This window comes from Toxorhynchites rutilus, chromosome 2 (genome assembly GCF_029784135.1).
Source record: "Toxorhynchites rutilus septentrionalis strain SRP chromosome 2, ASM2978413v1, whole genome shotgun sequence".
NCBI lineage: Eukaryota > Metazoa > Arthropoda > Insecta > Diptera > Culicidae > Toxorhynchites > Toxorhynchites rutilus.
Window position 1 is genome coordinate 225,367,036 of NC_073745.1, and position 15,583 is coordinate 225,382,618.

A 15,583-nucleotide genomic window follows, 5' to 3' on the forward strand; every position below is an offset into this window, starting at 1 on the left:
ACTTTGTTCAAAAATTTATTACTTTCGAACTACTGAACCGGTTCAGATGATCGATATATCAAATTAAAGCCAACCAGTCTTTCTTGTAAAAATACTACAGTTGCAGAATTTTTTAAAAAAGTCATGTTTTTCGAAAATGCGAAAAAATGGATTTTTCGGACCACCCTAAAATGTAAATGGTCACCCTAACAAAAAAAATAAAGAATAAGGGTCTAATGATTTGCGATAAAGAACAAAACTACCACTTTTGACGAAAATCTGAGAACCACCATATCGGTTTGGCATGGAATGGCTGTACTCTACCTGACCAATATTTCCGGCAATACGGGATTAACGAAGTATGATGTTGACATCTAAACTGGCCGTTCCAGTCAAGCAAAGCGAAAGAACATATCATAGCACGGCTGGAAGCTTTTTTCTTAGCATTTAAACTTAAAAAAATGGAATTAAAATAAATCTTTCATAACTTAAAATACTTAAAGTGGCCGTACAATGTTTGTACGTAGGTCAGATATTTGACAAATAAAGTTTGGTTTGAATATGGTCCAAACACTATTCTTGTTTGTCGCTCTTCAATTATCAACAGTGGCAAACAAATTCAAGCATCGAACACGGAAAAATCGACTGAAATATTTAACATAACGTAACTATGCACTGATAGGTGTAAATCGTGGGCATTCAATGAAACAACTAACTGTGAATAATGGAAATCCGATGTGCCCCACGATTTTATTTTAGTCTCATCATTGCCCTAGATTAATGAAGGAAGGGATGTGATATCTACTAACTGCTACTTGCCTAATTATTTTCTAGCTTTTAGTACATTAAACAGTTTAACTTTAAAAATATTTTTTATTTTCTGGTTTTTAGTACATTATCTGTATGATTAGTATACTTCTCTACAATAAAACCATTCAACTGTTTTTTAAATTTTTTATTCATACCTAATTTTCTTCAGAATATTTTGATGATGTACTGCATTCTATTAGTCAAATCTTTTCATTCATTATAAGACGCGAATGACGATATCGTTGAAGCGTCTATAATAAAAAAAAACATCATTTCATTCGATACCAATATTAAGGGAATTACAAAAAAACCCATTTTTGAATTTATGTTGTTCATAATGTAGAATGTTATCCAAGTCAAGCCATTCAGCCATTTTTTACCGGCGACCAAATTGGATTTTTCAGGATAATGGAATACACAGTATTGACAGTAGAGATAAAGGTTTATTCCAAATTTCAGATCAATAAGTCAAAGGAACGGGGTCAATTTATTATTAATGTGGGACAACCCTACAGACATACAAACAGGTCAAGTTGAATGAAACCGTTTAAAAAAGTAATTGGCTATTTGGATACAACGGCCATCTTGGATTTGAATTTTCCACAAATAGCTGTGATCTACTGGTAAAGCCCTTTCACTTGATACCCATTTTGATGGGGTTTGTTTTGAGAAAATATGTAATCCGCCATTTTGTGGTGGCGACTGTTTTGGATTTGCATTTTTCATAAAGGGTGTGTCACATCAAATTGCATCACGGAAAAATCGCTGTAGAAATTCGCCCAGTAGACCGATCCGTTTGAAAATTTTAGACAGTAAAATAAAAACTATTAAACAACTTTTGGCATTTTCTTTTTATTCATACTTCGAGCCCACCCGTATGCTCGCACCTTCCTCTTTACCCCGTCCATAAGGTTCTGTACAACGTCAGGTAGTAGTTTTTTTTTGAACAGAAATCCATTTTCTCTTGAAGTCCGCCTCCGATTTGACAACTTTTGGGTTCTTCCGGAGGGCCTGCTTCATAATTGCCCAATATTTCTCTATTGGGCGAAGCTCCGGCGCGTTGGGCGGGTTCATTTCCTTTGGCACGAAGGTGACCCCGTTGGCTTCGTACCACTCCAACACGTCCTTTGAATAGTGGCACGAAGCGAGATCCGGCCAGAAGATGGTCGGGCCCTCGTGCTGCTTCAATAATGGTAGTAAGCGCTTCTGTAGGCACTCCTTAAGGTACACCTGCCCGTTTACCGTGCCGGTCATCACGAAGGGGGCGCTCCGATTTCCGCAAGAGCAGATCGCTTGCCACACCATGTACTTTTTGGCAAACTTGGATAGTTTCTGCTTGCGAATCTCCTCCGGAACGCTGAATTTGTCCTCTGCGGAGAAGAACTACAGGCCCGGCAGCTGACGAAAGTCCGCTTTGACATAGGTTTCGTCGTCCATTACCAGGCAATGCGGCTTCGTCAGCATTTCGGTGTACAGCTTCCGGGCTCGCGTTTTCCCCACCATGTTTTGCCTTTTGTTGCGGTTAGGAGCCTTCTGAACCTTGTATGTACGCAGGCCCTCCCGCTGGACGAATGAACTTGACAAATTCAGCTTATTGGCGACATCCCGGACCGAACTTCTCGGATCACGTCTAAACTGCTTAACTACGCGCTTGTGATCTTTTTCACTGACGGAGCATCCATTTTTGCCGTTCTTCACCTTCCGGTCGATGGCTAGGTTCTCGAAGTATCGTTTTAGTACTCTGCTGACCGTGGATTGGACGATTCCCAGTATCTTACCGATGTCCCGATGTGACAACTCCGGATTCTCGAAATGAGTGCGCAGGATTAATTCACGACGCTCTTTTTCGTTCGACGACATTTTTCCAAATTTACAAAAAATTGACAGTGAAGCATGGCCAACGTGATCTATACACTCTTATCTGATTATAAGCGAAAGCTGAAGATATAATTCCTAAAAATTAAATTTCTACAGCGTTTTTTCCGTGATGCAATTTGATGTGACACACCCTTTAAATAACTGTTTTCTTCTTGGCGATTTGCAATTAAAATCACTGCTGGAGAATCGCGCGGAGCACCTCATTTTTAATTTTAGGTTATGTTTTCTATGCTCATGATTTTCTATGCTGGCTACAAAAAGGCGTCATCTTAGCATCTATTGGTTCTACTAGTCAATCCCTTTCATTTGATACCCATATTGATGGGGTTTGGGAAAAACCCATATTGATGGGGGTTTGAGAAAATATGTAATCCGACATTTTGTAGCGGTCGCCATCTAGGATTTTTGAAATCATGAAATACGCAGTTTTATAATGGCTGCAGAGATAAAGGTGTATTCCAAATTTCAGGTCAATCGGTCAACAGAAAGGGGTTCAAATTTCTATTACTGTTGTAAAGCGCTACAGAAAAACATGTTACAAACATACAAACATACAAATTACAGAGCAAGCTAAATGAAACCGTTTAAAAAGTGTGTGATTAATCGAAAAAACATACTTATGTTTATGTACGGTAATTTAGGACAACATTTCAATTAGTAACAGTGTTCTGGGATCGATGCCAGGTGTCTTTGTTCGAAGACCAGAGGAATTGCATTGAGACCATGCAATTCCTTTTTCAGCAACGAAACTTTATTGGAAGGAATATTATTAAGAAACGGTTGAAAGTTCTCCCAGCGGATATTTCCCGTGCTAGATAATGGTCCTGGAATTACATTACCGATGCTAAAGCTATGGTCAATTTCGCTGGGTCCTTTTTTTTGGTATGAAGTATTGTAAATGAAGCGCTGGGCGACTCCCAGCAAGCACTTCGTACTATAGATCTCCCTGTTCATCATATGACTCGAAAGAATAGCGGCTTGGACATTCCCTTCACGCCTGTCAGAGAAGAACCTTCTTCGAGAACTTGATGTTGATGATATATTCGACATCATCGAAATAATACAAAATCAGTTTGGACTCGCTAAACTATGGTTTATATTAACATAACGTATATACATAACGTTTAGTTTTTTGTGTCCCGCGTTAGACCTCTGACAATCTGGTCACTTTACTTCACACCCTTATATGTGCTTAATCCTTCGTTGCCACCATTTTCAAAGATGGTTTCCTCTCTTTTATCACGCTCGATAACAGAGCTGTCATTCTCACTGCATCCCAAATTACACCGCCCCTTTTCTGTTCCTTTTTAGTCCGATCCGATCGATAAAGTCTCGTCGATTTTTTTTCGGATCACTTTGAAATGGAGGAGTGCGAACCTATTTCTCACGGAACACATGTTAATCTAGTATCTTTATCATTTCAATTCCAACTGAACATAGCGCGGTCTTTTCGATCCGCTTTCAATTAAACTTAACGCGGTCGTTACGATCCGCTTTCAATTGAACCTAACGAGGTCTTCTCGATCCGCTTCCAATTGAACCTGGCGCGGTCGTCTCGATCCTTGAACCCAACGCGGTCGTCTCGGTCCGCTTTTAATTGAACCCAACGCTGTCGTCTCTATCCGTCTGGCAGGATCGCCAATGTGAATAACCCAGCTACGTGGGCTATATTATCTCGCCCATGAACTCGGTAACACATCTTAACACTATTGCGGATATAACGAGAAAGAGCCAGATTTCCTTTGTGATGTTCTCACATCAATCGAGGTATGTACGATTTGTGCGATAAGCGAATAAGGTGAGACAGTTATAGCTGGCAGGGGTGTCAATGTGCATTATGGGATCCACACAATGGTGTGTATTGCATTGCATTCAATTTGTTCTCAATAAGGTACATATGAGGCGGAGCAGTTGGCAGAGTATATTTGTATCGGTAAACAAAATACGGTGTTGTCATTATTTGCATTCAATATGGAATGTATATGGAAGAGACGAAACAATATTTAAATAACTCACAATTTGATGATGTTATGAGCCAAAATGCTCATGGAATCTTGTAACTGTAAAATTTTAAAAGTAGCTATGGCAGCACATGCTATCACGCACACTACGCTCGTAAATCCTGCCATCTGCTCCATCAATCCTTCTCATGGGGTGTAGCTCAATGTCATGGAAAAAGGGTAATGAAGATGGTAGAGTTTCGAGCGACATAGCATGCGCTGCCATAACTATTTCTCAAATGGTGACGTCAGTCGTTGAGTTTATCTTTGATTGCCCACCTAAGTGAAAGAGTTCATTTGAACCGTTATTTCGCTCTTTCGTTCAGCGGTTTCAATACGCGTATTAAGAACAACATTGAATGATAGATGGAGTTCAACAAACATAGGTAACTTAATAGTTATTCATTGATATCGTTAGATTATGTTTAATTTTTTTTTTTTTTTTTTGAGGGAGGGGAGGAAAGGTGGTCCTTCGGAATGAAATGGCGGACTAGTTCATTCGTACCGTCCGTGAACGCTTGCCCATCTCCACCTTGAGAAAAAAGTCCGAATTGTGTGTTTGCATTTGTTCGTAGATCTTCGCAAGCAGCGAATACAATCAAAGAAACATACCTATTTTATTCGCTAAATTTTTCACTTGTTTTACTATCTTCACTTTTTGTGTTATAATCAAATGCTGAATAAATTTCCTTTCTAGTGATATATATTAAAACATATATAGCAATAACGACTTTACGTCTTTGAAATCTCCTAATTTTTCGTTACATTTTCGAGAAGTTACATTTCGGGAAAATTCGAGAAAAATAGTCTGCAGTCTGTGGAGGCTCTAACTTTTTGAAGTTATGACTCATGACTCATTAAACATCATGGCGTTCTTGAAACGCAAGTCCTCACCTGATGACCCGCCCGATGATTGCCACCTTGAAGACAACATTCACATCGTTATCACTGATATAGGGCCACCATTGCTACAAAAAGTGATCAGAAACTTCCCGATTGGACTTTCTCTGGTTTAGCTATGTGTCAAAAATAACATTGGAATAGAAGTGGTAAACAATTATCTTGCGAATAAAACCAATCTGACGGTAATGACTACCATGTATCTGTGTTTTATTTCAATTTGAAGTTATTTTGCTGTAAAAAACCCATGTAATATTGTCATGTGAAAGTCTTAAGTTTAGCATACATCGAAAAGGTAATTTTAAACTAAATTGTTTCTATCCAAAATTGGGCCTAGGGATTGTTAACCGGTTTTACCGGTAATAACGGGTAATTTTCCATTACCGAATTACCGGTAATTTTACAATCAATAACCGATAATTTCGGTAATTTTTTTATCCCATAAATGATATTTGCCTTTATATCGCTTCGAAATATCACTAAATATTACTAGAATAGCTATCGAAGCAACTATAGGAAATTTCGAAGCAGCTGCTCGAAGCCCCGATTGGAAGGATTGCAGAAAGACATTTCGTCCCGTATATCAGGGATGGCCAAACGGTAGTTCTCGGATGTAAAACTATATATTTCTTCTTTAAAGTTTTCGTTAAACTATTTTTTTATCAGATTGTTAGCTATTTAGGTATATCATTTGTTAAATGACCAATTGAAAATTCTGAAAACATCCGGCACAAGGTTTCGAAATTCAATAAAAACTAAATTTTTGGAGAAAACTTCGGTTATGAAGACTGCGAATGCGAGTTTTAATGAAGTATTGTTATTTTTATTTTAAAACTATGTGAATGTGATTGAATTATGCAGATTTCTTTCATGAAATATAATCATGAATAGAGTAAAATTGATGAACGAGCAATTAGAAATTTCTAAATTTAAATATTGAATTATGAATAATAGCTCGAGTATACTTGTTTGGTTTACTTGTTGCATTTCTGATATTTTGCTTTGGGAGGGAAATCCCAAATTTCGTTTCAAAATATGCAGTTGACCATTCGATTTAATTGACATAATAGGGTTCAAGCAGAACACCGAAGTGAAATCGGTGTTCTTTGGGCGGTCTCGTCTCTGTCCAGATACTTTTTTGATGCAACAACATGCAAAAACAATACCTCTCTCTCTTCATTCCATCTCCCGTAGTCAAATTACAGGTGGATGGAATCGGTTAACCGAAGAGATACTTAAGTAAAAATAAAAATAACATGCAAAATTACCTCGAATATTTAAAAGCTATAATAGAAATATAAAAGCTATAATAAAATATATAAAAGCGAACTACTCCAACCGCCGGTCTCCGGTCATAATAATTTAGATTTGATTTGTAGTGAAGTAAGTGTACCCCCTCAGAGATTACCATCTCTGAAGACAACTCTAAGTACAACTTACAAAAATCTCAATATTATGATATAAAATCATTATCAGAAAAATAACTGTTCCAGATTCCTTGTAGAAAACTTGATAAACTATCAAATAGGATATTTATTCTGAACGAAAAATTTAATTTTCGTTCATAATTCTTATTTAAAAATATGTTTCTTTATTTATAAAATTTAACGCCTCATTTGCCTCATATACGCCTGTCATTTCTCTTAGTCATGAATAAGCTTATAAAGGACTGAGGCTAGCCGGATATCTGTTATCCGGTATCCGGCCAAACCACTATTCATTTCATCACTAGTTAAAACTTTGTATTATCGTCTTGTACTACATTCAATTTCTATTTATTTAAACATATTAACCATTGAAAGTTTTATAGTTATCTATATCGCAATAGATTGTTTGGCATTGTCCGAATCGATTCGGGCAAAAACTTCGCGAATTCATACAGGAATGACTTGACAAAGCTCTAAGTTGAACAATTTTCGTAATGCGACCGATATTTGCTCACCCTTAATGTGATCTCGTAAGACGTTAAAACGGAAATCAGAAATCAAATCCATCAAACAAGAGGTAATTTAACTTTCGCCGAAACAACTCACGTATCTATTCCTCATGAGGTTAATAGGAATGACCTCCGACATGATTTCTGATATGTGATATATTCCAAGTTCACATACCTGCAAGGTGGTGATAACAATTTTAGGAAAGCGTTCGCAAATGAATAAGAGCCATTGCTTTTGGCCCGAAGCCACGGATACATATACTAGATCTACCGACAGCTGATAGTGTGAGCATATTTAAAAAGACACAACTAGGACAGAAACAGCCAACAGTCATCCGTAGTAGAAAAAAAAATTGATTTACGTCCTATTAAAGCAAATTTTTAAAACTGTAAACTCTCCGACGATAGACACTCTTCCTCGGAAAACGCTCTATAAAACTATAAATTATTCAGCTATTTCCATCCAATCAATCGAACTGATAGATATTCATAAAAATCAATTTGAGGCAGGTTTACGATCGTGTTGATTTTAAACTATCCATACAAACAACAACCAAAGATGGATCGAGACCGGTTGCATAATTTTATCAATCATGTTTTCCCTTCCCTCTCCTCCGACCGGAGTAAATCATAATGTCACCTTTGAAAAAAAAAGTTGCTCCAATGCACTTTCCTCCTTCAGGTTTTCTCTCACCCAAAGCATCCCTCTGGTTAGTCATTTATTGTTGACCACCGCAATGTAGTGAGAAACACTTTCATTGTCACGATTTGTGGACTGCGGAAGAGTCCTCAAAAGAAAGTTTATTTTTTATTATGATCTGATTAGACCAATTAATACGACTGCGGTCGATATAATTTACGATCCGCTCGGTAACGTGGCACGCTTCCCTTTGACGTCGTCCGTTTTATTGGTGCCGCCGGCGAGATTAAACAATCCAAAGTGCTTTTCGAGGCTCTCAAAATGACGAAGATGCACGCAAGATGTGCTCCGGAGGGCCTCCAGAGCATAAAACACACACATTTTCGAGAAGCAGATAAGGGTGTCTAACTCTTCGAATAGTTGAGTTTTTGATGAAATGGAAAGTTTATTAAGGGGCCGCATTTGTTGACCCTCACTCCTTCGACATCGAAAGTTTGAAATTGTTTAGATTCAGATAAAATTGCCGCTGATTTGAAGGTAATTTAACAATACATTTCTCACCTCCAATTCCAGCACCATCCCATCCGCGTGACATAGTGGCCCCGAGATCGATTCAAGATCTGCCGGAGAAACTCTTAGCGTCAGGAATTTCGATACCAGGTACGTGCAACAATTGACGTCTCTTTTTTTTATTTTTTATTTATTGTGCTACACCGTCATCTCAAGGAGCTCGGAAGCTATTGATCCACTAGAAGGGCCTTTATTGCCGTTACTTTCGATTTCCGTTGCTCGTTCACGGCGCAATACCTTAACTCTGTGGGAGATTTTTCCCCCGTTCCGGGAGGGTTCTTACAAACCACGTCGAGTACAGAGCCTCCAGCAGACGTGCTGGAGATCGCCGCTGCAGTGATATATTATGACTCCGAGCCTCAGAAAAAAAGACCAACGAGTGAGAGTGAAAAGTGCAATTGCAGTTCTCCCCCTTAGCCGGACAACGGGGAGTGAAGTGCGTGCCGTTGTGTACATTGGCCGCTTAGGGAGCTTTTCCTCGACATTGGTATGCTCCACCGATTGTCATTGCCGATAGTGCACCATCGTGCCGCAGCCGCCTTCAAGGTTCCTTACGAGAGCTTTTTTTGTTCGATTTTGTGTAATTTCTCAAATAAACTTTTGTTTTCTATCGGAGGAAACGGAGGGTGACGTGATCCGATGCACAGACTGGGTGGAAGATGAGTGCAATGGCCGCTTGGCGATTCGATGCACTCAAAATAGGATGAAAACTATCAGATGGAAAAAAAATCTTGTTTAAAGATGATACATTTTGTTGATTTTATTTTTTGCGATGGGTGTAGCTTGCATTTCAATTATTGTATTTCATTTATTTCAAGTATTTGACTTAAACAGGGGAAAAGACCATTTTTTTATCCCTTTTATTTATTTTAGGCTCATTAGCATTTTAGCTGTAACAGAGCCGAATTTTAATCGTGTACATGTCACATATTTATCATATCTATAATTAGCACATTACACAGTTGCCATTTTTCGGCGTTAGAGTATTCCCTTCTATACCATTGCAAATGGTACACATTTACACAGTAGCCATTTAGGCGAAAGAGTTTTCTGTCTGTTCTGGGGGAAAAGACCATGTTTTATCACAGATTATCCAATATTTTTTCCGTGATTCATATGTACATCAATTCTCTAGAATTACCGTATGCGTGAGTGGCGAATATACCATTATTACTGTTAAAACTACACCCAAACTAGCGTTGTCAGAAAGCATTTCATTTTCGACAGAAAACATGTCATTTCCTGCCTTGAAGCGTCAAATAGGCAAATAATGTCATATGTTCCCCAACACTTTGAAATATTTGTATGTATGGAAGCAGACATCTCTTTCTTCTTTCTTTTTTCATCTTTTTTGGGATTACATACAAAAAAATAGTTCAAACGACGTCAACGGGGATCGAACCAAGGCCGGCTTGATTGATATACTGTTTTAAACGACCACGCTACACCCAAAGCTAACTTTTAGCACATGTTATGGCATCTTGATTTATCACATTAAATGAGCCGAAAAATAACAGAAAATGTTCTACTCCCCAATATATGTACACCCAGGATTTTTTTTAAGCGGGGAATACGTACCTCGTAAAAAACCGCGTAAAAAAACCGCGTTAATTGGAAAATCCGCGTAAAAAAAACGCGTTAATTGGAAAATTCGCGTAAAAAAAACCTCGTAGAAAAAAATCGCGCAAAAAAAACCGCATAAAAAAACCGGGGTGTATATCATTTGTATAATATATAAGCTAGAGCTAATATGAGCAAGCGAAACAGGAGACACATTTAAATGAAAGCATATGAAAGCTTTTCGTATAGTTTGCCAAATACGCGGCCCAGAGAAAGATATATTCTCGTTCATGTTCTTCTTTATCCTCTCAGAAAACACTTTCCAACTTCATTTTATGATGAGGTGTAATATTATCACGCTTTTATATATCAGCGCATGACTTTCTTTTTGGCACAATCCCAAATAAAATGAGAAAAGAAAACAGAAAGAGATGTCTGCTCGCATACATACGAACCTTTTTTAAAGCTTTTAAAACAGCTCATTATTTGCGCATTTGACCCTCCAGCACACGAAATGGCATTATTTCGGCCAAAGATGAAATATTTTCAGCCAACGCTAGTTTGGATGTACGCAGAAGCGTGATAATATTACATCTCATTACAAATTGTAGTTTTAAAGTGTTTTCTAATTTTACTCTTACCAGCATGAAGAAGAACTATATCCATCTCGGTCTGGGCCGTGTACATATGAGGCGAAGTAATGCGTGCTTATTTGAAACGTGTCTTTTGTTTCGCTCGCACGTATTAATCTTATATTGCCGTACTGGATATGGAGTGATGTCTGTCTGGCTATCTGGCTTTCCGTCATTCTGTCTTTCTGGCTTTCTGTCTTTCTGTCTGCCTGATTCTTATATACTCGGAAACTACTGAACCGATCGACATAAAAATTTGTATGTAGGGGTTTTTGGGGCCGGGGAAGGTTTTCGTGACAGTTTGAGAACCCTCCCCCCTCTTTAAGGGGGGGCTGCCATACAAATGAAACACAAATTTCTAAATTTCTCGAGAAATAATCAAGCAAATGGAACCGTGTGGACGTTTTAGGATGCAATAAATGATTCTATGGTGGCTAGATACCCCTCTCCCCTCTCTTAGGGGGGGCTGCCATACAAATGAAACACAAATTTCTGCATTACTCGAGAATTAATCAAGCAAATAAGACCAAATTTGGCATGTGACGTAACGGAGAAACATGTTATTTGCAAGTGGTTGAAAAATCTTGAACGAGAATTGTGTCTGAAAATAATATGATATTATAATGTCGAGTTTTGGTACAAGTACAAGGAATTTTATAGCAGGAGGTAATTTTAAAAGGTAGATTAGAAGATCAATCAATGAATAATTCTGCGATTGGACCCATGAATAGCTTTAGTAAGAAAACGTGGATGTGATAACGAAAAATAAGTTTTGGGCGGGACGAAGTTTGCCGCGTTAGTTAGTATTTTATAAAAATGCTTACCAGTACTTGTGAGTCATGGCATTTTCTGTCATTTTAAGGTTCATTTAATGTTATAAATCATGACAAAACATGAGCTAAAAATCAATTTTGAGTGTAGGTGAAAAAACTTCGGAATGACTTTTTATTAATTATTTAGCATCTGAATCTAGAAATGAACAAATGCTCACGAGCCGCTTCTTCAAGAAAGTTAATAAGAACGAAGATTCGAGTAACGGGTCTGAATGGTGACGGGTTCGAATTCGAGTAACGGGTGAGCTGGTGGTTCAAAATAGAACACAGGTTCTCTGCGAGATGCAATAAACTCACTTTTCGTTTGTTGGTCATCGGAGCAACATCATTGCCGGCGAGCGTCGAGCGGGAACGGATTGTCTTTCTTAAGTCAGGTGAAAGAGTAATAATGGAGTAGTTTTCTTTCCACAAGGGCCCTTCTCAGGGCTAGAAACGAATGAACTGCAAAAGTTGAAAGTATCTATAAATCAAACAAGGAAGGAAGGAAGGCAATAAACCGGGACAAATGGCTTTTTATCACTCTAGAGAATTCGATGGATATAAAAAATTGTGATGGATATATACAAACAAATAAACAGAGCATAATCTTACATTTTTGTTGTTCGATCAAACGGTTACTTCAGTTGAAGGTGCCGAAACTGTGAGTCGCGGAAAAATAAAACGAAAAAGAAAATAAAGTCGACAAAAATGTTCAAATAAACCTCTAAATTCCGATTCTATGTGGTTCGTTGTTTGGTGGGAACACTCCATTAGGTGAAAAAAATAATCATGAAGTGTTAGAGATTTGAGACCAACCAGCACAGAAAGTCTCTAGCTAGACCTCTTTTAACGTAGCAGCACAACCGACAAAGCAGCATTATATTTCGTTATTCATCATATTACGAGTATTTTTGCAGTTTTGCCGCTTGCAGGTATCACGAAAATGCGAAAAAATCTATCGCGACTTTCGTTAATCAATTAAATCACAACTTTCATTTAATCACAACTTTCGTTAATCAATTAAATATTTCAACACGCGGCGGCGGAACAAAACTTGATATCTAGTATCCTAAAACAAAAAAAAAATCTCTAAATTCAAAGCCCAATTTGAACCAAAACAATCGACAATTTACAATCCTAAAAAAAGCGTAGTGAATTTTATGCCTGGTTACTGATGAGGCGCAGTGTTACAATCACCTCGAAAATCGAATTCCATTCGACCTCCTAGTTTTTACTTTACTTATGATTTCACTTTTGCTACTGTCTGCTAAATCTAAATCTACGTGGGTTCAATCCCAGGATCATCTATTTATCATTTTCTAAATAGCCTTTTTCAAGGCTGGGAGGGGCAAACGAACTTGAAAGGTTAAAGACTCTATAATATAAAAAAAGGTTAGAAGAAGCAGTACAATTTAAAGCACAACGAACTTTTAATTTTACAATCTCTATAGAATAAACGAAGAAAATGTATCATTCCATTCCGGTTGTCCATCGTTCACCATTTTATCCCAGGGAAAACAGAAAAAGAAACAGCAAAATGGACATTGCCGCTACTATGGAAATCCATTATGACTTGCTATCGTGCTAAACAGTTATACAAACTTTTTTTGTTTCAGAATGCATTCCCAGAATTCGCACAAAGTAAACTTTGCAGTGCTTACACAGGGATGCAGAATCCACTTTCACACCAGATTCCGAGATATAAATACATTTTTTTTCGGCTGTTATAACTAAGTTCACTCCAGCCAGCAAGCAGTCAGCAGCTTTTGTGATGGTCAAAGCCAAGATTCCGCTGAACGGAATCATAAATATTACATGTCACTCAAAGGATTCCTCAGTTGAATCTCTGGTTAAGATATTACTTTATCTCAGACTATCTCGTAATCTCTGAAGCTATGGATCTTCTTATTATTTGAGTGTATATGAGCGTGTGTTTATGGGTAGATTTATGTGTCTAGGTGAATTTATATTTTTGATATGCGTTCACTTCAACAGACGATTTCTGGGTTAGGTTCATGCTTAGTGTGCGTTACGGGTTACGGGAGAATATTATCTCAGAGTTTTGATTTATTTGACGGGTAGAATGGGTAGGATACTGGGTAGAGCTAAATTTTTCCCGAATATCATCATCAAGGAGGAGGTCTTCGCAGCCACATTGGTTGTGCATCCACTTACTAAGTGAACGAACGTGTGTTCAAAACTCAGAGCCCTCAAATCATAATTGTGTGTTATTGTAGAATAACTACGTCCACACAACAATCATCAGTGATGGAGATCGACTAACGATCGGAGTCCTGGTGTCCACACACGCTCTGATGCTAGTCACAAGAAACCTCGAACTATTTGAGCTATTAATAACACTACAATGGAAGTCTCTATCAATTGTCCGCTATCCGGCCCAACTGAACAGTATAACAATAGCCAAAAAGATTATTGTGTTGGTCTTTATATCTGGCTCTGTTACAGTTAAAATGCTAATGAGGCTAAAAAAAAGGTAAAAAAACCACAATCCCGGTAGTTGAACTCTTCATACGTCGAGTCACAAGTCACTAATTTTGCTTCAATTGTTGGCTCGAGATCTCATCTGTGTCCTGAATTATTTATCGTATCCACTTAATTTGGCACCCTGTAACTTTCCTCTTTTCCTAAAAATTAAGACAAATACAAAGAACATTTTTAATGACAATATGGTTTTCCGGAAGGCATCAACCGAAGCGTTGAACCCCATTTTGCCGGATGCACTATAGCACACATTTGATTTGGATCGATGTAAAAGTGTAATTAAACTGGAAGAAACTACTCTGAATAAAAAAATCAACTTGTATTAAAGCAGTATTCTAGTCTAGAAATTTGAACAAAATCATTTTTTTCCTTTTGTATTTCTGAAGTTTAGGCATTCAAGAATCTACTCTAGACAGCACTTATCGACAATCCTATTATTTACCGAGTTAAAGGCATTTCAGTGATGCGGTATCTAACCTGTACGGTCATAGCAATGAACTTCAATATGTATGCATCTATCTATTACATGAACCTCTTAAAAAAGAAAAAACGTTTAAACCGCATTTTGTTCTTCAAACAGCCGCCATTTTGTCAAAAAAGATGTTTTTGCCTTGTCCGAGGTTCATGCGATAGCGGCATTTTTACTGATTTAGAATCTGTTCGATTTTTTTTTGTTTCAGATAACCTGAAGGGCTGTAATCGTGTACGCCATGACACAACTTTTTTTAACCCCCACACTTCATCAGCTTGTAACTATTCTAGTTATGAATATTTTTTCTCCGTTCAATTTTTGTTTTATTGTTAGAAGATAGATGAACAAACATTGATATAATGGATAGTAAAAATGGTCTTTGTTTTATTTTTACGGAGCTCGAAAAAACGTCCGAAATTTGTGTCTTTACACTAGAATACACCCTTGAAAGGATTTATATAAAAGTTCGATATCACTACCAGTCTCGAAACTTGACGCACTGTGTATAGCTTGGGCACTTTTATCTCCAGGTACAGACCAATGTTCACCTGAGGCTTGTTGTACTCGGATGACAGTATCGGGTTTCATGACATGCGCCACACTGTGTAATCCAATGGATGGAGATCAGAGCTGGATGACGGCCAATATCTTCCGCCCAAAACAACGGATGTTTCTGTAATCACTTCCGAGTGCTTTTCGACTCTTGTTGTTATTGTTATCATCTCTGACGTTTCTATCTATGTTGAAGAACGATCTTGATCCTAATACTCCCTCGTCCATCCAACTAGACGTATCCGCCTTTATTTTGCGAAGGAAGTAAGGAAGGAAGTCTACAAACGATTTGGTTACCCAAGACCACAAATCGCCCACCGGTGACAGGATTGTGTAGAGT

At 37.8% G+C, this 15,583-nt stretch overlaps 1 protein-coding gene across 1 annotated transcript in view; it reads left to right on the plus strand.

Annotated features, from left to right (window-relative positions):
- Window positions 1-15,583, plus strand: part of LOC129764351 (uncharacterized) — a 283,887-nt gene that overhangs the window by 222,589 nt on the left and 45,715 nt on the right. The window contains exon 4 of the mRNA XM_055763339.1: window positions 8,717-8,803. Within this exon, the coding sequence (XP_055619314.1) occupies window positions 8,717-8,803 (87 nt within the window). The remainder of the gene's footprint in view (window positions 1-8,716; window positions 8,804-15,583) is intronic.